We start from the raw sequence: 25,189 nt of genomic DNA, 5'->3' as shown, positions 1-25,189 counted from the left end.
ACAACTGAAGGAGGTGCATGTGCGGGAACTTCCGCTGCTGACATCTCCCCCTCAAATAAACCCCATGTGTTTGTGTATGTGTAACAGAGAGAGAGGCCACTGAATTACTGGCACACAGGTGTGCAACTGAGGCAGATCACAATGGTGTGTTTTATCCAAACAAACCAGATGAACATGAAAGGGGAGAGGACTGGCACGGGGTACCCATGCCCATCAGACCATACAAGCCAGGACTGGCTGTATCCACACGTTCATTTTACCAGCCCTGAGACACCAGTTCCCCTTTCCCCATGCCTGATGCACATCCCAGTTTGTGTTAAATTAAACAAACCAACCCCCAGCCCCGAGATACAACCCTTGCCAACCTGGTCGCCGCCTTCGCCTTTTCTTGGAGCCAAAGAGCTTGACCCTGGAAAACACATTCAACTTGTTCTTGTCGCAGCTTCCCTTGCTCTTGCTGGGGCTGTTGACACACTTACAGGCATTGGACTTCTCCCGCTCCCTGGCTTGTCTCTTCTGGCGGATCAGGGAGCTGGCGATGGCTGCAGCCATGGCCGCCACCGCCCCGGCACCACCGGCGGGTCAGGCACACGGGGTTTGCTCGCCGGCTGCGGGTGCCGCAGCCAGCATGCTGCTCGGCCGGTCCCCAATGCTGGGGACACTGCCGGGCACCTTGGCCAACACCACCCACCGCCAGTCAGCTTGGAAGCCCAGGAGACACCGGCGGGATGCTCGCACCAGAGCCCTGGGTGGGGATGCAACAGTTTAGCTCAAGCGTTTTTGTCTGCTGAGATCTTCCCCTTTTGATTTTCTGATGGTTTTTTATTCCTCCCAACTTCTGGCAGGGGAAAGTTTGCAGGCAGAGGTGAGTGTTTCTACAGAGATCAAGCAGATCACTTTCAAGAAATCCTTCCAAGCTTCTCCAGATGCACTATTCACATGCAGACATGGCACAGCCAGTTTGCGCAAGATCATTGCATCTCTCCTAGCTCCAGTTTCTCCGGTTAACTTTTCTCCCCACCCGTCCCCCCCCCATTCAAATCCCAGCAAACACCTGTTAAGGCTCCAGCAGGGGCTGTCCAGTTGCAAGGGTTTTCTGGATCCTTTTTTCCTCTTCTCCCTTAAGAAGAGATCCGAAGCAAGTGGTGATGGAGACACTGGGAGGAGGTGCTGATGCCTGGAGCCTTGGCTGCCTGCTGCTGAATGCTTTGGGAAGCCTCTTCCCCTCGGCTCCTCACAGGTGCGGCTGACAGCACAGCCTCCTCTCCACGGACACGTTTGCTTTAGCGTTGCAACACTTCTCAGCAGACAGTAAACAGCCGGAGCTCCCCTGAGCCTGGTCGCCAGCAGCTCAGCGCCGAGACTGCAGCAGCAGCAGCGCTCAGGCAGCGGATGCACGCACTCGCACACACCCCACGAGCTGTGCGCTGGTACAGAAATGAGGCGACGCAGCAAGCCCCTTATCACCCTCCTCCTCCTCCTCCTCTCCCAGGCAAGGCAGCGAGCGGGAGACCTGCCCGGTGGCTCTTTGTGCGTGGAGTTGCGGAGGGGCCCCCGGGGTGCAGGCAGGGGCAGGCAGGGGCTCAAGGTGGGCAGCGGGAGCCAGTGCAGCCCCGCTGCCCACCCTTGCCGGCCCCACGGGCAGTGGGTACCTGCTTTTGACAGAGCCGCCTCCCGGGGAGGTGCAGACACCCAAACAAACGTGACTGCGATGAGCAAATAGCTGGCACCAGGGTTTTGGCAGCGGAGTGAGGACACCTGGCTGGCTGGCAGCGGGAAGGTGGTTCGGGGAGGCAGGTGGGGGGCTCCAGCCACAGCTCCCCCCCTGCCTGTCCCCACCCGCACAGAATGGCCCCCTTTCTGCCTCACTGATTTATTGGAGGCTTTTTGCCTCTCTTGCTTTTCCTTCCCCCCCACCTGCTCTCGGCTCCCGTTTTCTAGCTGAGCCCAGAAAATCCTCAGAGACCACGATTTCCTTGTCATTGCCATGTTCTCCCTCTTCTCTTTGACTCCCCCTCCCCAGTGCCTCTGTGTCCCCAAAGGCCAGGCTCTCATGCCAGCTGGGTTTATTCACCCCTGGCTAAGTTGGGGCCAGGGTGCGGTGGCACCAGGGCAAGGAGAAGCAGCAGTACCATGATGCCGAGGAGCACAGGCTGGTGTCAGAGCCTGGCACTGCGCTGTGGTTGATGCCCTGCACACATCCATGCCCCAGGACATAGGAAGCAGGAGATCCTGGGGATCCCTTTGCAACCCACCCCCTGCTCTTCCAAATGCTTTCAACAGCTGGAGCCTAAAATAAAGCCAATTCAGGCTAGAAACAAAACAGAGATTTGCAGCCCTGAAGGCAAACAGCTATTGAAAGAATTTATCCCCGAGGCAGAGGGGATTCGCAGTCACTTGCTGGCACTGAGGCAGGGTGGGTAGTCCCCTGTGCTGGAGGGGGGAGGCTGTGGGCTGGTTCCTTGCAGGAGCTGAGCTTAGTGGGGACTGTGATGGCAACAGGCTTCGGTCATCCAAGCCTGGGACTTGCGTCCTGTGTGCCCTGGGCCAGCCCCAGGGCTCCTCTGGGTCTATTGAGACAGAACCCATGCAGGTGGGTTGGTGTGACAGCACCAGATTGCTGATGTGCTTTCAGACTCAGCCAGGCTTCTCAGGATACCTGCCCCTTCTCCCTCTCCTCCACACGACCCTCCCTTCCCTCCCTCGGGCTGCACACTGTGCTCCCAGGGAAGTGCAGCGGTAACCACGCTGCCCAGTACCTTCACTTCAAAAAGCCCAGTTGAAAAGCAGCTCGCTGTACCTCTGCAAACATTACAGTCCCTCCCTGGACTAGAAAGAGCTCGCAACAGGGTCCAGATCTGTTTCCTCCAACTGGGAACTCCTGTCCCAATACATGTTGCTGGCCAGGCCTTAATAACAGCAATGCCCATCATGCACAAATTTTACGATGATGATGTCTGACTGAAAGGACAGTGTGTGCCATCACAGCCTGAGACCTCGCCAGCCGACGCGCTATATTGAACTCGGCAGCCCCACATACTCACCCATAACACCCCTTTTCTGCAAGAAGTATATGTATACATGTAGGCATGTACACACACTCACCTTTGTTTACAAGGCACTTCATGGCATCCACATATAAATGTAAAATAAACACTCCTAATTTCTTATTTGGGTTAAACAGTAGGGTAAAAATAACTGTAATTCACAAGTTCCACCACTACCCTCATCTGCCAGTCCACATAAGACATGTGAAATCCAACCCAAGAGACAGCCAGTTGGATATTATTAGTAATAACTCTTCCTACTCAACTCACCGGTAACGTACTATGATTTTTGCCAACTTTTCACTTCCAATACAGTCATGAGCGAGACTTGTTTTTCCTGAGACTCACCCATTACTTTATAAATATTCCCAGTTTGGAAAGCAGCATTTGATCTTCAGATCAAAGTGAAGCTCCCTCATTGTGATCTGTCCTGTAGGCCAGATGACATTTCATTTTCACAATGACTACCCAGAACTCAGAATTTGGCTAACCTTGAAAATCCTGAGGAAAAGCAGTATATAAAACTGGTATTTAGGATATCTTTCTGCCAGCATTCCAGCCTGCATGCTTAAAATCCATAATGAAAATTCATTTGCACAAATGTTCCTTGACAGATAACTAAAGAGGGAATAAAAATAGCATATATGCATAATCAGATTTAAGTTTCAAAAAGCAGTCCTCCAGTTTTTTTTGCATGATCAACCTCTCCATCTATCGGTACTCCCACAAACATGTCTTCGTTTACTATAAATGGCATATGAAAATGAAGATCTTGGGAAAACATCTTTGGTACAGGACCAGTCTTTGGACTACTTCAGTGTTACAGATATAAAAATCTCAAGGAACAGCTTTATTTTCTTTGAGCAGCAAGAGCTGTTCACTCCCTACCAGGCTAGAAAGGTAAAATAAAATAAAATAACATTCCAAGTGACTTTTTGAATGTAGAAGACAAGCAGAAACTCCTTGAACACATGCCCTCTTTCTTTGTGTGTGATTATTGCAACAGAGCACATTTAAAGCTTGAAGAGTAGATTGCCAGAGCCATTTAAATCAAGAATTAAGCATCAGCATAGGGCAGATATGTACAATTACTGTCAGAGACAGCACCGTGATCTACCTGGAGCTGGAAGGTGACCCAGCAGCAGTTCTACTCTTTTGAAGCGGACAAAGATGTCACCCACTTCTGATTTATAGTTTTCCTTTCAGTCATCTCTTGAGTTTATGCTGATTTTTTATGATTATTTCCATGATTCTGATCATTAAAATGTACTTGAACCTCCAGAAGTTGTCTGGATTAGGCAAAAGTAGAGCCTGCAGTTTGGTATCATGCCTCCCAAACCAGGACTGGCTCTTTGGCTAATGCAGGACATGGTTTTCAACCAACACTAAGTGTCTGCCCTCACTGCCTGGCTCCTGCAAGAAAAGGCATCAACTGCAAGCCCAAAACTTGCAAGCGGCCCAAACTGCAAGTGGCGGTGGCTATTTCACCAACTCAGAGGAAAGTGCAAAGCTTCTGGGTTTTGCTCCATCCTCCCTGAACCATCTGCACTGCGGCAGGTCCCATACCACCACTGTTTCAATAGTTTGATTCTATCCCAAGCATAAAAGTTTTATAGGAGGTCCTATATAAACAGGTAGCTGCTGAGCAAAACAGACACTGCACAAAAATTCAGACCAGATGAAAAATCCCAGGCCAGCTGCAGACCTCACCGTCAGGAAACAAGCTGCAACTTTTGACAAGCTGCCATGGCTTTGCAGCGCGCCCGGTGCCAGCGGCAGGCTGCGAGCAGAGGAACTCCTCCCCCCCCCGCTGATCACCTATGCTATTTCGGCGCACGAACCCAACAGATGTGATCCAGCACAGAGCGGCGTCTCGGTGCGGCACTGCTGTCAGCGAAGGGAACGGGTGGAGGAGAGACGGCACTTTCTGGCTGCCTGTTCAAGTGCACTGGTGACTGGCACATGAGCCCAACGTGCCACTCGCCGAGGGACCCAAGCTCCTCCGTGCCCTGTAGAAGTATTAATGATTCTCATGACACGCTGCCATAAAGCAGAAACTTACCGCCAGCACCTCGGGTCAAAATATCCCATCCTCAGACTAAACAGCATGTTCAGTTACTTCCTCTTCCTCCATAAACCAAAAGATTTATAGGAGGTCCTTTTTGCTGGGCAAAACAAATGCTGCATAAAAATCAAGACCAGAAGAAAAATCACAAGGCAGCTCCAGAATCACTCAGCCCAGCATAAACCCCCAAACCACCCCTCCACATTTACAGGCCTAAAGCGGTTTTGGTGTGACAGAAGAATTTCAGCTGCCATGGGAGTCCCTCCCAAGGCTCTTTTATTCTTGCTGGGGTAACATGCTACTGCTGTTACAGAACGGGCAGAAAAAAAAAAGCTTCAGGACTCAAATCTACGGACTATTTGCACTGCCTATACTCCTCAAAAGCAGAGAATTGTTTTCTGAAAAGTGCCACCAGAATCGCTTCTCTCTCTTTTCAGGTTGAGATAAACAAGACTTCATCCAGTCAGGTATGACACAGCAGCTCTGAGGCCCCCAGTGATTTTTTTTCCTCTTCTAAGTAAACAGAATTACTATTCACCAGGAAACTGAGCTGTTCAGACCCAAGCCCCGCATCACTTAGCTCCTCCGTGAAACATCCCGTGGAAATGACTCAGCCTTTCCTCTGCAGCCAGCTCCGCGGCTGGACACAAGCGCTGCAGAATGGCGAGTGTCTGGGTGCTCTCTGCTGCGGGGATGGGCACAGTTCACTGCCCACTTCACTGCCCCTGAAAGCCTAGTTTTACCCTAGATAGCAGCCAAAGGAAGAGTCAGCTAGAGGTATATTTCTCACTGCAATTTGGAGAAATTGCTCAGTGCAAGAGCTGAGCCTTCAGGCAGCTCCAGACCGAAAGCTGAAATTTGAGGATATTTCAGTCAACAGACCGACTGGGCTACCTTAAAATTAACCTTATTAGTAAAGATCAGCTTCAATAAGCAGCTGCAGACCTTTACACAAGCTGTACTGCTGTAAACAGACGTAGTTTTGTGTCGAGAGCCTCAGGGCACTTGTAAGTAGCGACATGGATGTTCCTGGGTGTGTCGGTGCCATGGTTCTTTGCAGCAGTGCACTGTGCAGCCCTGCTCAGTAAGAGGAAAGAAAGGCAAAATAAATTCCTGTGACACCAGTGTAGACGTGTCACCTGGACTCGCTTTGTCTAAGATCTCACTTCTTGTTGAGGGGATTAGGCAGCTGGTTGATTTTTGTCTTCACAGAGTACAGAACCATGTATCCCAACACCAGAAGACCAGTACAACTGGTGTACAGGACTGGATGTGCCGAAACTGGCCCTCACCCAGCAAAGCAGAGAAACACATCCCTGTCTTTAACGTATGAGTCATCTCACTAAGACTACTAAGATATTTAAAAAATAATTATGCTCCTGATGCCTTACAAAAGGTTCTCATATCCTAATCCTGTTCTCTTAACAGACCTGTACAAGTTCGCTAGGACAAGGTTCACTGACTTTGACAAGAATTTTGGCGTCTTCTTCATGACTGACATGCCCTGCCAAATGCTGAGGATGGCCACGACATCTTACATCAAGAACACCAGTTTCCTCCCAGATTCTCAGAGAAAATACCGAGAGAATTCCCAGTACTGCCCCTTTCCAGCTGTGATTTCCAATTCCTTTACAGAACTGTCTCAGTCAAAACTGGATTTGATCTGACCTGGCGGTGCAGGCATTTTTGGAAAAGGAGGGCGTTGTTTGAAGGTAGAAAAATGGAAATATTTTTGCCGAGGTTAATCCATATTCAGTCATCCCAAAATGTCAACCACAAAAGAGCGTCTATCCGGTGCATAAAAGATCAGTGCCAATCAGCTGGGAAAGGTCACGGAACAAACAGAAGAGATCAGCTCCCACAGCTCTGTGGGCTCCCAAATTGGGAACACGTTATTCCGGTGTCTCAGGGAGCCCAACCTGAGCCAGGAACTTGCAGCAGTGACCGACCGACTTCCTTCTGCCCACTGCAACGCCATAGCAAAAAATCCTCCCACATCAGTATGCACAGAAGTATCTGTTCATTCACCTCTCAGCATGACGACTCTTGGAAACATCAATGTAAATGACAGCATATCATCCCTGAAATATTTACATCTCAGCATGGGACACAGGAGAAGTGTGGGCTATATGCCATTGTCAAACTTAACATAAGGCCACTTTACACATGACAAAACACTGTAAATAGTCCTTCACAGACCCACAGCAAGTTGCCTAGAGATTGTCATATTACTCAAATGGATCTTTTTCCACCTTTTCATAGATCTGATGGTTCATCCTTTGCCAAGAGCTTGACAAAACCAGACTCACTGGCTCTCCAGTGAGTTGGAGCCTCTGAAAGTTCAACCCCTCCCACCTGCATCCAAGCATTTCTACCAGTTTCTCATAGCCATGGTCCTCGCCTTGCTCAGAAGCTAACTTCTGCCCCACTGCTTGACATTCACACACCTACAGAGCCCAATTCACTGCAATCCTGTGTTGGATACTAAGCTTGCTGCTTCCTGTTGCTGTGCTAATGACGTAAGATATATCTGCTTTCTAACAATGAGACCAAATTACCTGGGCTGGGATCAGAAGAGCCTGGCAACAGTGTGACTTCTACCTGACCGCCAAGCTCATGGCACCAAGTTCACACAGACAAATAAGAATGTGAACAGAGTTGGTCACTAATGAAAGGGACTTTGGGCAAAAAGTGCCATATCTTGGATGGAGACAGCTCTCCAGGAGCTGCAGTTAGACCCTGCACTGGGTCCATGCTTCTACAAATGTGCAAGTAAGGCCTTGCTTCACTCACGGTCATGGAACTGGAACCAGTTTACCTGAGCAAAAATGTTGGTCTCAGTTTCATTAACCAGAAGGAAGGTATATTCTTGAGGATTAGGAAGAAAACCATGATCTGAACTTCTGCATTGTGTCTCAGTTCACCATGTAATAACCATGGTATTAACAGTGATGTAAGAAGACATATCTGACCTAAGTTCAGTGATGTAGAGGTTTATATGAGTTCATCTGACCGAATATCTGGGCTGTACAACCAAAAAGAGAGACAAGGCACCTCCAGGTGACAATTCACTGCCATCCAAAAAACCACAATTATTTTCACAGCTGCATAAAGGAATACACTACCTCTGTGCTACTGAACTACCGTTGTGGGGTGACTCAGACTGTAATCTATCTAATGCATCTTCATACTAAATAATATTTACCACCACCAAAACTAAGTAATCACTTAATGAAGGTCCATGTAGCTCAGCCGCTTGCTTCTGGCAGTGCTCAGTAAAACATGTGAATATAAACCCAGCCCAAGTAGTCACAGAGTCGCACTTCCCACACACACACACACCTCCCAGCAATTAGCCTCGTGGCAACTCCAGGCTGAGCAGGAGCTGCTGTGGGCAAGAGCGGAGCAAAGGTGACATCTATAAATCACACAGGGGTTTTGAGGTGAAAAACACAACGTATCATAAATAAACAGAGGGGTATTCATTAGCATAAATTAGATGCACTCTTTTTGCAGGCAATACTCACAAATAACATTGGCTAGCAAAACAGGAATGAGATCCACAAGCCAGCATTTACTGTATTTGATTTAAATAGGTTTGGAGACTAGAAAAATTTTGTATGTAAATTCTACATAAGCAAATTAGAGGAAATTCAGAGAAGGAGGCTAATAGCAGAACAGCTGCTGCTGCTCCCAATATTCGCATTAGGCGGCTGGGCACATTTCTGGGGACTCAGACCTCATCAGAAAGCACAGAAAGGTTTTGTTGCTATGCAGAGAAACAATGCTCAGAAATCAGAGAAACAGACATGAAGCTGCTCCAGCTGTGCACTATTACTCCTCGCTTAAGTCCAGCTGAACTACAATAGGGACACATTCGCTTGTACAGAGACTGGATAACTGTCCAACTTGCAGTTGCATTTCTACCTAAAGCCACCCCAGAACTAGTAGATTAAGGTGCAGAAGTAGACACAAATATAATACCACGATTTTAATTAAATTCCTAGTCCATACGTATAGCCTTTGCAGCTCCCCAGTCATACTGCTAAATCATGCTGAGCTAAATTCACAGCAGAGTGACACCATATTTAGCAGATGATGATATATCATCAGGATTTCTGTCCTCTCCCTTCAACCCTCTTCCCTTTGTTTATCATTCTCATTTTCCACCTCTTCCTGCCAGGATCTTCTTTCCCTGTTTCATTAAAAATTACAACATGATTCTAATGAGCAGTAGCCACAAAATCCATCAGTATCTCGATGTCCTTATCCTTCAGTTGAGGTCAAATTAATCTTGTTTACACACAAATACGCTTAGTCTTAGTTTAGCTTCATCTATAACACAACACTCCAAGGCCTGGGAGCTTCTGCTGGGAAATAAAGGACAAAGAGCAGAATTAAATTCTAAGGCACAGAACTAAGCCAGCTGCATTGTAAGAAGTTGGCTGATCTTTCAATGTTATCATTTGACCAGTTCCACTCAGTCCATTTCAGATAACTGTACTTAAGAAGGACCTCCTTGCCTTTTCTTGTCTCCTGTATGGGGCAGTTATGAGAGGTTAAAGACTCTAATCGTGAAAAGGTGCCTATGTGTACAGCTGCACAGGTAAAACATGTAGCCACACAGAATTCATGAATTTCTTCAGCATTCTGCAAGGCCTGCAGGGACTCCCAGGCAGCTCCCCTCATATGACTGCAGCAAGAGATAGAAGAGATACAACTCCCAGAAGTTGCTGGTATCTGCTTTTCCTCTGGACTGTAACTGGGATTGGGCATCTCAAACCTCTCCAAATATGGGTCCTATATGCATAATATGGACACTTAAATACATGCATTTTTTCCTGCCTTTCTTCTTCCTGACTTGCAAGTATGAGTAAACCCAAGATGCTCCAACAATGCTGAGATGCACAAACACCAGGGAATCAGAGTAGAGCAGTTAATGCTGGGAGAAACTTCCATCTCCCTCATAGCTTTCTGTTTTTTCCAGCTTTCTAATATATGCAGCATCTCACTCACTGGCTGTATTTTTAGACCATTAATGTCATAAATTTTAGCCTACTTAAATAGTCCTGCTGTAAAGTCTTTCCAGGAGGCTTTCAGCAAAATATAGAGTTTCTTGTACAGGAAGCTGTAGAGCATCAATTTGTAAACAGTTACAAACCAACAAACGGGACAGGTTTCCAGTGCTTTCAGTCTAAACCCCAACGCACACACTGGCTGCTAAAAGCAGAAACAAGAGGGACACCTAGAGCTGGTTCTTGTAACCGCCCCAGCAAGGTCACTCGCTCTCTTCCGCAGTTCTGTGTCGCTCACTGGGGATGTTCCTTACAACAAACGCCCGCGGTGCCTCGGGGTGCAGTGACAGCCCAGGCGGGGTGCAGTGACAGCCCAGGTGGGGTGCAGTGACAGCCCAGGCGGGCCCGGGGCGCGGGCGGGCAGGGGGCGCCCCGCGGTGGTGCCGCTGCCCCCGCCCCAAGCCGGGCGCGGCCGCTGTCCGCGGTGCTGATCCCGCCGCGCCGCCCCCGGCTCCCCGCGGCGCTGCCCGGCCCTGCCGCGGTTACAGCCAGCACCAGGGTCCGTTGCCGGCCCCAGCGTCCCTCCGGCACACGGTGGCTAGGCAGCGCGCTCCCCAAGAGCCAGCCTACAGCAAAACCTTGTGGCTGTTTCAGACCAGCTTCATCTGCACCGCTCTCATGCTATAAAAGCGTACTGCTTTTGCAAAAGACCACAGCAGTTAGAAGTTAATAATCTGAATTACATATTAAGTGACTGTATTTTGTAAATGCGTTTTAACACACCAAAACCGTTGCAGACTGCTTACTTCACTGTACTTAGATTAATATATTAATTTTGAGGAGAAAAACCGCCATGGATGCCGTGTGCAACATCATAAAAGTCGTTTACTAATCATGTTGAGTTATTTCTAATAAAGAATGATCTATGACCCAGACAGTTAATATCTAACTCTCTATACACACTGCCTATCAGATTATTTTTGATATTGGGGCATATTCCAAGAGCCCTTGGATTTGTTTTTCTTTTCTAGCCATAGGGCGTTGGTTCTTAACAGTAATCTGATCGTTTCGTGTACCAAATACAGAGAACACATTTTTTTCATTATTAAAGAAAAATAAATTACACCATCATAAGCCTTTAGCTGAAACATTTACAAAAGAATAAATACTGATGTGTTTGTATTAAAAATGTTTTCCAGTTATTAACACCACAACAACACCGCCCTCAGTTAATGTTAGGCACAGTACTCTCATGAAAGGAAATTAGAACTGAACTGGAATTATTCTTTTTTTTTTTTTTTTTTTTCTTTAAAACAAGCTTTATGCCCGACAAAAACCTTGGGTACAAGATTAACTAAATATATGGCATAGATGTTTAAAAGGCCATAAAATCAACCTGTGCAACATTTGAAATGCATACTCAAACAGGACAAATCTGCCAGTTCAGCAGCATATTCAGTATATTTACAGTTCTAGTCAGTAGGAATTAACAGTAATACCTTCCTTTTCCTTCAAATAGTGTATATTTAGAATTACCAAAGAAAATTCACAAAATCAAACCCCAATATTCTTAGTAGTAATAAATATTAAGCTTTAATTTCTTTATAGAGTTTATCATCTCTACAGAGGATTAGTTTCCAGGAAATACCTTCTCAATTTTTACTGTAAAAATATTGCTTAAATACATCTTACCTGAATAAGACTTTCTTAACCCCAAAGCCATGCTGCTTTACAAGCTGCTCCTACCCAGACAATTGCAGTCTACATTTGGAGCAGACACACAGGGAGTAGATCAGAGAAAGTTTAAGGCATATTTAAAGTATTCTCTAAGGTACGGACCAGAAACATCAAGCCCATACTCGCGGTATAGAGAGATCATTAATGGGCATTAGTGACAGACCATTATGACTTTCAGAGATCATTAAAGATTCATAATGTAGCTGTATTGTTCTGGCAACATCTAACCATTTCTTTGACATAAATGTACATTTCTCCTACATGATTTGCTTAAACTTATTATTTTTGAGTGTCAAATTTTATTTTCTGCCTCCTAGAATTACAAAGAATGACTGTAACAGGATACTGGAGTACATTACACCAGCCACAGGAGCCTGGTGCTTGGTTTAGTTGATACCCTTCATTGTAAGGCATTTTAGAATATGAACAGCTCAACAACATTCGTGAGGTAGAATATGTACCATACATTCGTTCTTCTTTAAATAAGCTGACTCGTGATGGACCGTGAATGTTACAAGTATAAAAAGCACTTAGAAGAATTACATCTGCTAACTATTTGGAAATAATTACTTTTTGAAATGCTTAAGCTTTACCTTTGCATTTCAGAAAAAATCATTGTTTGATATTTGGATTTAGTGAAAAAATAATGAAGATATTCTAATTGGAATGAACCAAATCAGCTACTCCTAATGCAGTTTTGACAAGTGAAGAAAACACTTGAAATTTGGTTTTGAAAATGTACAGTACTGCAGACACTGTGGTCCAAAACATGACTACAGTTGTACTTCAGTTGTGTTAATCAAGGGCTGGATTTGAATCTTCTGTTGCTGAACTTGACTGAGACCTTCTTTAACTCATCCTTCCTCAGCACAGCAATTTAAGCCCATGCTCACATATCATGTAAGTAATGAGAATTAGGCAATTTAGAAGCAGAGTCAGATTTCAAAGTCAAATACCATCTATTAGTGTGATGTGGTCATCGTGGAGTCACATAATTACAAGTAGAGGAGAAGAGATATTTGGAAAGGGTCTGCCTCTTCACCAGGAGTTACCACTCCCTCTAAGACACAATTAAAAGTGGTGTGCTTGGTTTATTTTGCAGTGCAATGGACCAGCAATGAGCATATATCAGTTTGCATTATTAGGAGGAAAATCATCCAAATCTGGCTGAGGAGCAGTAGCTTCTTAATTCCTCCAATGCAATCATTTGCAAATGCATGAGATATGCTAAGGATCAGACCCTCAAAGTCATAGACAAGTAAACATCTTCCAGATGCTGAGCTTTAGGTACTAAAATGAGATCCAGCAACTGAAGTCACTGAAGCATTTTAACATGTTTTAGTAATTATGTTGTGTTAAATCTAGACCTGAAAGGTGAAACATGTCAATTTACAAATAATAAACAATTTCCCCAAAATAACGTTTAGTGTTTACTAATACACATTACTGCTTATGTGCTTGGAATTCATAACGACAAGTATGCAGAAACAAATCATGCTGTGAATTGCAGAATTTTAGAATATTCACTGTTTATTATGCCACGGTTGCTTATAATCAAGCTGTGAATAGTGCTGATATCCAATTACACTGTACTATTAAAAACATCTTTAGTTATTGTTGCCAGAAGCAAACAGTACCACACTAAGAAAACTGCAGTGGGGCAAAAACATGAAGTTGATTCTGAGATCTCTGTGCTTGGAAATGGCACAATTTTCACCATTCAAAAAGAATTCAAAAACCCATGTGGAAGAACGCACTTAAACCCATTTCTAATCTCCTGCTGATTTCTATTGATTTCAAACAACTGACCTTGAGTTGATAGGTTTTATGTCACCCATGTCAATTATTGACGTGCAGTGAAAAGCCAGCAGAGGCACTGCTTACTTGCAATTAGAATCAAGGTTAATCTGCTTGTAAATGTAGTTCTTTTTCCACAGGCACCAGTGCATTTAACTCCTTTCCCCAAAGCCTACACAACTTTGTAATGACAACTCCCTAAAATTTACAAGGTTCTTATTAAAATGTCTGTATTCTGTCCTCTTCAGCTACATCAAGAATGGTTTAAGTGATTCAGAAACATTCTTAAGGTTTTACAATAAAATTGGAGTTGTATATTGAAAACTTAACCTTTTCCCAGCTAATCCTTATCAAAGCATTATCATCCTTTATTCATTGCATATTAACTTCCTCTACTGTTTTTATTAATAGAAGGAAATTACAGCTCGTGTCTAACCTTCACTTTGTTTTGTTCACTTTACGTCGGTTATGTGCCCTCAACATGTGACTAGAACCACCTGGCACAAAAGAACACAGCTCGTTTGAGATCCCTGCGTTTGGACCACCTTACCTCTACCGGAGTATCAGTTACCTCTATGGGCTGTCCGCTTAAAAAAGCAACTTTATAGCGTAGTGTAGGACCTGCAGCAAGAGAACTGAAAGTAGAATTTTTAATAAAACAGCCATTTTAATATCTTTTTCCTTATGAATCAATAAAAATCAAGCTGCTGTTTGCCACAAAGTACTCACTGGAGATTACCACATTACAAAAACTGCCTATGACGGATGAGTGTGCTGGTTTTGGCGGAAGTAGAGTTTTCTTCACAGTAGCTTGTATGGGGCTGTGTTTTGGATTTTGCTGGAAACAGTACTGATAATACAGGGATGTTTTTGTAACTGCTGAGCAGCGCTTACACAGAGCCAAGGGCTGCTCTGCCCCTCACCTCACCCCACCAGTGAGCAGGGGGGCACAAGGGGTTGGGAGGGGACACAGCCGGGACAGCTGACCCCATCTGACCCAAGGGATGTCCCACACCATGTGACACATGCTCAGCATACAAAGATGGGGAAAGGAGGAAGAAGTGGGGGACATTCTGAGTTATGGCCTTTTGTCTTCCCAAGTCACCATCACGCATGATGGAACCTCAGCCAAAACCAGCACATGAGGAAACAACTAAGAGAAAGGAGAAAAAGATGGTTTGGAGAGGGCATTTACCTTTCAAACTATCCAAAGAGGAAAGCTCAAATTAGCCCTCCAAAAGAGACAAGAGTAAGTCAAATCCCTTTAAGGAACAATCTGATCTGTTTACCCATGGTATTATGTGCCACATCTACTCGCTTTACAGCTGACCAGAACAGATGCCATGGCAGGTCCCAGTAGGATTTGCATGTTACCTTGTTGGTTCGCATGGGGATAGTGCAGCAAGGACTGGATCAAGCACTCTTCTCCCTGAAAACAAGGCCACACTACCAGCACGGTGCTCTACCTGCTGCTCATGTTCTTGACAACAGATAGACTTTGTCTAGTTGGCATCTAGGCCGTGATGCATGCTGAGATAAGGGCCCAGGCACATCCAAAGAAGCTAGTGTAGACACTCCTATTTCAATTAATCCTGCTTTGCAGTTGAACTCATCTCCTTTAGAAAAGAACAGCCACTCAGGCTTGAACTTATTTCCTGGAATCCAACCACAAAATCCCCAACTAGTTTGTCTGGCAGGAAGAGCCTGACAGCTCAGGCTCCAGTTCTGCTGCTGCTGTTACGACGAAGGAATCTCAAAAGCGCAATATAGACGAGCAAGCACTGCACTGCTGTCTCAGCAGTCCTGCAGCAACATCATGCAACAGTGAACAGCAGCTGCAACAGAAACCTTCCAGGGGAATACAGGTGATGACTATAAGAAGGTTCCTGCCTTCTTGGAGAAGGGAGAATAAGAAGAGAGTGCTCTGAACTGCCACACAGCCAGACAAAACAACCATCTGGGGTTTTAGCGCCTGTTGCTAAATACTGTTTTCGTATTAGTGATCATTATATTGTCATAGAGTCATTCTGCTGTTTAAATTTTAGCCCCAAAACAAAGTGACTCAATCCTATTTCATAGGTATTTTGGATTAGGAAAAATGTCATATATTTATATATATATATATATGCATGGGAGAATCTGTGACTCCGTTCCATTCTTCCCCCCTTTTTTGATCTGATTGCACTCCCCAGTCACGCAACCAAAATAAAGAACAAACCCCTTAAAGAGAGCAACTATTTAACATTGTGATGCAAGGAATGTTTCCGTTTCCACTTACTAAAGGGAGCTGTGTGAAGTCAGCGCAGCACTAGCACTTTCTTTCCTTGGCTTCACCTGCCACCTGGTGGTACACTCCCAGGAGCAGAAAGCAGCATTTTAATGGAAGGATCCTGCATGTTCCAACAGGCACCTGGAGTTAAGTGCTCATTTTAAGCGTGCAAAAAGCAATGAGCAGCACTGCAGTTGCAAACATCTGCGCAGTTCCTGTCCACACACAATGCGAAATGTTTAAAACGTGTTCTGCAATTAAAACAATCTTTGAACAGAAAGAGCAAGTTTTATATTCAGATTTTTCAGTAGATTAAACTAAACAGCTGTAAACTTCCAAGTGTCACAAATAGTCCCAACAATTTATAACACTTAGGACAAGTTCCTGAGACCAAAGGAAGCTCAACTGCAAAAGCAGGACTCACAGTCAGACACAGGATTGAAAGCAGGGAAGTGTGAAAGTCACTTTGTTACCCGCCTGCAAATAGCTTGCAATGTCCCCCCATTATGCCATGAGAACAAAGCAGGAGACAGAATAGGTAGTAGCCTAAACTTTTTAAGCTACTGTATTCTATTTCTAATACAATGTTTATTGTGTATTCTATTCAGACCATTTCAGTAAATTTGCAAAACAAAGTATAATCAAAAGTAACTCCTATTTTGTCATTCTGAAATCAATAGCCCTTGTTCGTGTTGTCCTGCATGTTGCACAAGGACAGGACGACTCCGCAGTTGCCCTGCTAGGGCAATCTGGTATCTGCATCACATCACTTTGCAGCTGCAAGTGGGACAGTAAATATTTACTACCAGGAGGTGGCCCCTGGTGAAGCCTAAAGGCCAAGTCTGCTTGACACAGTGTGGTACTGTGCAGCAATATTCAGGCTGCCCTGGGTCTAGCAGCATTACTGTTAATTAGCAGACAGGATGCTTTGTCAAGCATTCCCAAGACAGCACAGTACCTTCGCACTGACACACTCGAGGATAGTTACCTTGAATCATTTCTGTCTCTGATATATGGGGAAAATGAGGCAAATATATACGAGGTTACTGGCCCCAGCTGCCTCACAGCCACACAGCAGGGAGGTGGTGGCAGCCCCATGTATCTGCAGAAGCTTTTGGCAGGATGACTGTGCAGCAGCTCAGTGTAAAGCCCCTGCTTCTTGCTTGGCTCTTATCATACCCCAGGGAAAGATATATGCATAATGTGGGCAAATGCTGAAGAACAGAGAGCAAACATTAAAAAACCAGAGCTACAAGTATTCTTATAGTCACCTGTGTATTTACATGAGCCCTGTGGGATGACACCCTTCTGATACCTGGAAAGAAATCTTCATCACACTTCTAACTCAAACACAATTTTTACTTACTCGCCAACCATGGAAAAGGTGACACAGCAAATGTCTAATCCAAGCCCTTGTGACAGCATGATCCTACTAGTTATCTGGTACTCCAGGTGTTGGAGACCAACTCTTAAAGCTCAAAGGAGTGTTTCTTCCCCTGTTTTCCATTACAGACCAAAACTAAGACTAACCCTTCACTAGCTTTCTTGTTGAGGGAAGAGCACTGGATGTTGCACATATGTTTGTGATGGGGTTTGCAGAAACACCTAAGAGAATTGGCAGCATAAACCCATTACATCCCCCTGACACACATGTCCAAACTCCCTACAGCACTTTTGAAAAACCCCACTGAAAAGCAGATTGGAACAACTGCAAGGACATATTGGGCAGATGTCAGGGATGAGGAGATCAGCAGAGGCTCCACCTCCACCCCCCTGAGATGAGGCTCCAGTAGCCTAGATGAGTTGAGTCTGGTGGTGATTACCTCCCTACCTGAGGAAATCCCAAAACCCCTGGTCCAGGTCAGAGTTAAGCATGGAGTATCCAAAGCTCTGGCCTGGCCAAATGGCAGGCAGCCCAAGCACAGCGGCTGCAGCGTTCAGAAACAAGCAGATGGTTTTGAAATGACAGCGCCTCTTGCCAAGTCCAACCCATTCCGACTCTTCTGTTTCTGCATTGCCCATGCCATTTGCAAACACTCTTGTGCAAACACAGCTCACAAGAAAAGCTCTTCTCTCAGCAGCCTGCAAGCATTTACAGCCAAAATCAATACACACATCAGTGCTCCTAAAAGTCATTTCATTTATGTTAATTAAATAAATTGGTTCTAATAAAATAATGATTTCACTCAGAAGAAAATAATGGGTTGAAAGTCATTTAACTTTGGGTTGGGTCTAATCCTTCAGATTTTATTCTTCATTTGTGCTGATATTCTATAACAATATGAATCATCATTATTTTATTTTCCTGCAATAGCAGAAGATTTTATTTCCATGAAAATAAACTACTGAAAATATTGACCTAAGCCCTGGACAGAAAAGGATAAGCAGACATCCCTGAATGTGAGTTGGATGAGGAAGCGTCCCGCACTGTTTGGAAAGTCAGTCTCAAGTTCCCTGCATGCTTACCAATAAAAGCACAACACTTTGCAGGCAGATTCTCATTACGCTCAAATCTGGGAATTCCTGATGTGAAGACACAGAAGTTGTACTGTATTTGCACAGGTATAAATGAGATGGAAGTCTCCATCCTTGCCACACTACCCAGACTCTGCATTACCAGTCACAGAAGTTCATGCCTTGAAGTAGTTTGATCTAAAGCACAGAATTCAGTATTTTTATTCCAAAGTTCCATTCCACAGACAAGATGCTGCACCAAAAACTACTGGAGAACTGCGAGTGAAAAACATGATTAGATTAAATATCCTTTTATGTGCCAGTATCACCCATCAGGCCTTCTCATTATTAAATACACCGCCCCAGCACTACGCTTATATCCGTATTTATGTTAATCATGGGGAACAAGAATAAACAAGCAGGCGTACAAGCATAAACCTCTATCAGATAAAACAGGTCTCACCACTTATTTTGTAGATATCATTCTGGCCTATTTTCCTCATTAGGGAGAAAAAGCATGATTCAAGCCCTCCAAAAAAATCTCAATAAAACATGTGCCACTAGAGGAGGCTATTTCATAATTTTTTTCCCAGTGACATTACTACCAGGAAAATTTCAGTGGAGAGTTTCTGCAAATTCACTACTATTTTCCAGCTAGTCCTATTATGAATTCCACTGAAATGAGCAAATTTCTCAGTAACTGTATTTGTAGTTGATCTTGAGCTGAAGGAAAAATAAATCCATAAAACTCACAGAGTTCATAACCTGGATGATTTCTATTCATTTTAGTATGACGGTACATTACACTGTCTGTAGAGTTGCTAAAGGGAAGATGTTGGTGAACAAGACAGGGACTTTCAGGGACTGCTGATCTGTAAATACAATAATCCTTGGCAGAGACACTTGAGCTGGATGAATTACAAATGAAGGCCTATCATCAGCAAGTGCATCAGTTTTCTTCACTATTTCCCATTTTTTTCTGAAGTCTTTTGAGCACCAGCCTGAGATTCATATCCCAGATACCCTCATCCTTAGACCATCAGATTCTAGGTCCCAAAACTAAGGATTCATTCCCTTGGAGGACTATGTCGCCTCGCATTTTGTTCCAGATCTGAACAGAACCAAATTTTAAAATATCCCGATTTTCTGTGAAGCAGATTTGCCCTTTCCAGTCTCGGCCTAGGTATAAACAGATATTAAGGGAAATGGGTCATGTAATTCTGTTGGACAAATCTTGTGCTCATAAAACATCTCTGGCTGATGGTCCCAGAAATACATGCCCTTTCTCCATCCACAGAACAAGTAGATCCCAGAGGAGATCAGCACAGCTACAGTAGAAAGGTTTGTCCAACAATCCCATTTTTTGATGCATCCATCATCAGTTGTTGTACCCTGTGGTACCTTTAGAGACTCCTTCTTACCTGTTCTTTAGCTTGAGCAACAGAGGTTCAGACTTGTGGTTTTGGGCCACAATGCCCTGTATTCAGGTAAGGCTTGTGGTCAGAGAGGCCTTTGACAGAAGGTGACAACTGCAAGCTTCAACCATGCTTCCAGAGCTCACCTTGAGCTTTGCTAGCTTCCAAGGGAGCTCACACAGATGCAAGTTCCAAGGTGGCAGCCCTTCTTTAGACATGACCCAAAAGAGCCACTTGTATCCTCTGCCACAAGCCAGGCTAGGCAGTGCCTCATATGCTGGAATGGAGACTGGAAATTATATTCCATAAAGTTTAAATAATGTGGGTACCACAACTCACGTCATGCATCTGGGGCTCCAAGTCATTGAAAATGCACCCTTCCCACTGCAGCACTTCAGAGCCCCAGCGCTTCAGTGGGAAGCACCCAGGTTCATTTTTGGGGACAGAGCCTGGAAGCCAGCTACTCAGTGATCTCCTCCGTGCTTGCTCCTCTGGCTTCCAACTCACAACCTCCAAATCTGACTCTGCATCATTAAACATTCCCACCTTCATTTCCTTTGCAAAGAAGCAGCTGTAAAACAAAGTAATTTAATTTAATTACATTTTTTTAATTAAGCAACCATGTAACTAAGTGCTCAGCTGTAGTGGTGAGTGCTCTAACCCCACATCTCAGCATTAGAGGGAGTCCTACCCCCATTTAATTCTCTTTGCAGAGACAAGGAGGAAAGTTGGAAGCATGGGTTTAGGGAACAGCATCTCAGCATTCAGTCAGCAGCACTTGAAAAATGAACTAGAAAAATACCCAAGAACATATTTCATGCTCTGCAGTGGACCCACAGCACACAGCAGCATAAAAATCTGGTCCCTCTTCTCATGTCAAGCATTAGCATTCCTGCTCTAAGCAACTCCGCTCTGAGCTGCAGCACTCAAAAGAAGATTCACGCAGATTCAGGTTCAGTGACCTTGCAGATCCAAAAGGATACATCAGCCTTTCAAGTAGTTAGCTTTTATATTGACAGACTTGGAGAAATCTGTCAGACATGGGCAGACAGATAGGAGTCACCCATCTCTCTGGTTCTTGGATATTATGGTAATGACTAACGAATACAGACACCCATAAATAAATGGGCAGATGACTCCAGTGACATCATGTTCTTAAGTGCGATGGCAACAGAGGCAAGGAAAGCAGACAGGCAGACAGGCAGACAGGAGCCAATCCAGTCACACCCTATCTGCACATTACAGCATGAGTCATGTCACCTTTCGCAATATAGATATATAGTGGTGTACCTGGACAGCTGCTGGAGGTTTGAGCAGATTCGACCAAGGCAAGTATTTGCCAGTGCCTTGTCTGTGCAAACGTCAGGCCATAAAGACTGCTGCATATTCAAGAATCTGGACCAGATCTCGACTTCAGGGCTTGGACTGAACAGGCCAGGCTCATAAATCCTTGGAAATATTAATTTCAGCATGATTTACCAATCTGACCCTATGTTCTTTTTATTTTACCTTTGCATACCCTGGAAACGGATTTACATTTTGCAATGCTCCATACTCAGTAAGAGAAGGTTACGGGAATCAGTTAAGAAACTGTTCCCAAAATACTGTCCTGGATGCCACTATCATACAAGTGGCTCTGCAATCAATAACTGGGCAAGAACAGCTTCTTAACACCAATTTTAAAACAGTAGCAGCAACAACAACAAGATAGCTCTGATAAGGACACTACAAGCTCATTGACAGGAGAGCTCTGAATTCCCCTGAAGAAGCGAGTCTCCAAGCTCCTGAGTCCCAGCAACCAAGCAGCTCATCTGTCTGAGCACCAACTAATATGCTAACAGAAAACAGGACAAAGTTAAGCTGAGGAAGAATAAAAAGAGTAGCTAACTTCATCCTCTGCTTGGGACATTTGGAAAATCCATGCAGATCAAGATGGGCACTGGGAGAGCAGGACTAGGAAGAGAAGATCTCTGTGCAGTAGAGGAGCCTGTGCTTTCCTGATGTCTGAGAAGAGGCTGCTTATGTAAATATGAGCATCTGTGAGAAATGATTTAGAGGATCTGAAACGGGAAATGGAGCTTCCTTTCCCTAGCTCCTGTTTAAACACAGTCACGATCATCAATGCCTAAAAGCTGTCATCACCCAGAGGCTTTTCAACAAGCTGTAGCTCTGTTGAAAAACAAAGTTCTTAAAGCTGGGCACCTAAATATATGCTTGCATGACTAAGTTGGAGAAAGGTGAACCTCACGCCACAGCAGCTTTACAGCCCACCAGCACAAGGAGATGGCCTCAGCCCACAAAAGCCACAGGCTGACAGAGCAACACAAACCTGCCCCTGCAGGGATGCACACACAGACAGCTGCCACCGGGACCACTCCAACTTAGAGGACTCCAGCACAGAAACTCAGCCCTATTTTCTAACACCCAGTGCAGCAGCCGAGAGATCTTCTTACTTATGGGACTTTCCAGGACTTAAAGGTGTCTGATTTTCTTAGGTTAGGTCTTACTTGGGCACACAAACTCATGAATCACAAATATCACAAATCTCAGTAAAGTGCAGAAAGAAGCTACATTTCAGTGAAAATGTTCCATCTAGAAATTCTAAGCACAGATGAGCAAACATTTTTTTAAGAGCATATAAGTACATATCATCCCTAATGTCAGGATCTTAAACAAACCGCAGATTGCTGCTACACTAAATTACTGCCCAGCACATGAGACTGTTTTGGGATGTCTCTAGGCCCACGCCGTCTTACAATTACTTTAGAAGGAAAACAATATGCTACACACTCTGAAATAAATATTTTAGAAATACACAGATTTCTAGCATTTTCTTGACTTTCATTTTAAAAAGTGGTAACTCAGGATAGAGTTATGGTCTAAAGGTATGTCTCATTTTTCAACTTCTTCATGTATTTAAATGATCTCTTAATTTGGGGCGCTTCTGGTCAGCAGCAAATAACGTTAATAGGCTTGTTACTTTGTTATCAGAGTTTCAACACTTTCACAGAGAAGAGGATTTATCTCTTTGCCAGTTATTAGAGGAAAGGTGTTAATGCAAGTGACATTTTGAAATTTTCTCTGTCTTGACAAGCAAGCAGTGAACGGGGTAAATGTTAACTAACTATCAGTGGTAGTTAAGTACTGTCACATATGCCCACTGTATTTCTAAACTAGTTTTTCTGTAACTTCTTATAGTTTCATGTCAATCACCCTCCCTAGAGTAAAGGTCCATCCTCTCCAGCTGGTGTCTAACAGGGTATTCAATGGTATTTTGGACCAGACTCTGGTTTCCAGTTTGCCCACAATGACAATTCCTTCCCTGTACCTTCAGATTTGACATGACTGGGGCACAACCCCTCTGTTCTGGCCATCAGGGCTTAATTTTTCTGGGAGAAACATTCAAACAGAGCAACATTGCTGATCTGCCTCTTCACACAACTTTAGACTTATCCCAGGAAGAAACAGCCCCTCTGAAGTTCACCCTCATGCCTGCTCCAGGAACCTTGACTGGTTGTCACCATAGGTATCAACTAGCTTTCTGGTGCACAATAGATGAAGCTTCTCCTCCATAAACTAGTATTCTAAGGAAAATTTAAGGGATATTTCAAAGAATTCTTTCTGGTTTGGATGCTGGATAACTCTGAAATGGGTAGGAACTGGTTCTCCATGGCCAAGCAGCTCAGGCCAAGCTAAGCACAACTATCTGATCAGAAATGGAGAAGGCGGCCCCACATTCTGCCCTTGTTCAGCACTCAACCTGGTGTGCTCAAGACAGAGATGGCACATGGAATTCGCTGGGGAATTTACTGCCTTCCAAGGTCTGGGAGTGCAGGATTTTCTTAAAAATGGGAACACTTCAAAGTTCATTCTGTTAACTCGTCTTTTAACTGCCCTAGATAGAGGGCAAGGGGTGGTGCAGTCTTGTTATTCTGTGCATGCTCTCTCAATGCTGATGACACATCTCTTAGACTGATGGGGGGATGCACTTTCTGCTATTTTTAGGCTCCTGCAAACCTGTAGATGGGATAAACAACTCTACCCGAGCTGGATAAAACAAAGTAACACTAAACAGAACAGGTCATACGAGGAAATTGTGTGGGATGCTGAGTTTTATCATCTGTTTCCTTAATGTAAAATACATGACAGCGTATTCTGTGCATCAGTGCAGCTGTCACTCACAAGGGTGGCCACTTGAACATATGAATGATGTGCAGTAATAGTAACTCCTCCTTTGGCAATCCACCAAAGGAGTCAACGGGGAATTTGACTACCTACTTAAAGCAGTAAAAATGGCAAAGTGCCACCGGAGATGTGCACAAATATTGCACCCCACCGTGAGGAAAAAATGTGGCTGCAATGGAGAAACCAAGCATGGATTGACGCTGTGTCTAACGTCGTTTTACCCAAGAATAGCTATATATATATATGACTCAACATTCAGTGGTGACAAGTTTTTCCAACTCTTTTCAACTGCAAGCCAGAGAACTGATGAAAATAAAGGTGAAAGGTAGATTACTGTTTAGCGCTCATTATGTCAAGCTTAACAGTCTTCTAACAAATGAATGTCAAGAAAATACTTATTACCAACTTTCCTGTAGTTTAAGCAGGAGACTGTGCCTACAAGAAAGCCTCGTTTAATTCAACAGAGGAAGAAATATTCTGGAATAGAGGTGGAAGAGGTCTGGACGACTACCCAGGGTGGCCAGACGAGGCCGTGCGAGCTGCACGGATGCCCAGCACTGCACACTGCAGTCTGGCTGCCACAGCCATCGGGGACAAGGTGGGGACCGGGGCACCCACATGAAGCAGCCCCCTCCTCCTCCCTCGCATCATCAGCTGTGGGGTGACTCCCGTGTGGCACCGTACAAGGGTGATCTCCTATGCCAGTGCTGCTCCAAGAATATGAAACATCATTTTTCCTACCTCTGCCACTGCTAAGCTGCTATTTTAACAACCAGGCTATGGTTACTCAATACAATTTAGGAGACAGGATTAAAACAACATTCTTTTTTGTGCTCCACTCCATGGTTTGCTGTGCTCTTCCAATCAATCTATGAAGCATCCAGTATTTGTTTTTCTCTTTGGCTGCAATTAAACCTACAGGAAACATGTGGCAAACCTAACCTTCCCAGGGGGAATATTACTCTGCAAGCCACCGACTAACCGCTAGATAAAAGTACTAAATGACACCAGCATCAATTTTTCACAAAGCAAGACGAAGATGAACATCTCACAGTAATAATGTTAATTACACTTGGTGGATAAAATGAGAAGAAAAATACCCAGAGAATTCAGTGAGGGATGCTAAGAACTGTAATTCTTAAATAGCTAAATGCAGTTAAAAGACTCACTCTTTAGTCATCAGCACTTTTGCAGCTCTACTGTAG

General features: G+C 44.5%; 1 protein-coding gene across 7 annotated transcripts in view; it reads right to left on the bottom strand.

Moving 5' to 3' along the window:
• The window catches only part of FGF13 (fibroblast growth factor 13), a 330,133-nt gene that overhangs the window by 58,655 nt on the left and 246,289 nt on the right, over window positions 1–25,189 (bottom strand). The window contains exon 1 of one of the 7 annotated variants that reach the window (XM_080366115.1): window positions 366–16,125. The exons of 5 other annotated variants lie outside the window; for them this stretch is intronic. In XM_080366115.1, the coding sequence (XP_080222241.1) occupies window positions 366–552 (187 nt within the window). In that variant the 5' untranslated portion in view covers window positions 553–16,125. Of the gene's footprint in view, window positions 1–365; window positions 16,126–25,189 lie in introns of those variants that run through there. One more of the 7 variants, XM_080366118.1, reaches the window with a different exon arrangement.

This window comes from Falco punctatus, assembly GCF_963210335.1.
Source record: "Falco punctatus genome assembly, chromosome: 15".
Taxonomy (NCBI): Eukaryota; Metazoa; Chordata; class Aves; order Falconiformes; family Falconidae; genus Falco; species Falco punctatus.
Note: the sequence above shows the minus strand (reverse complement) of the source record. Positions and strands in the feature narration are given on the sequence as shown.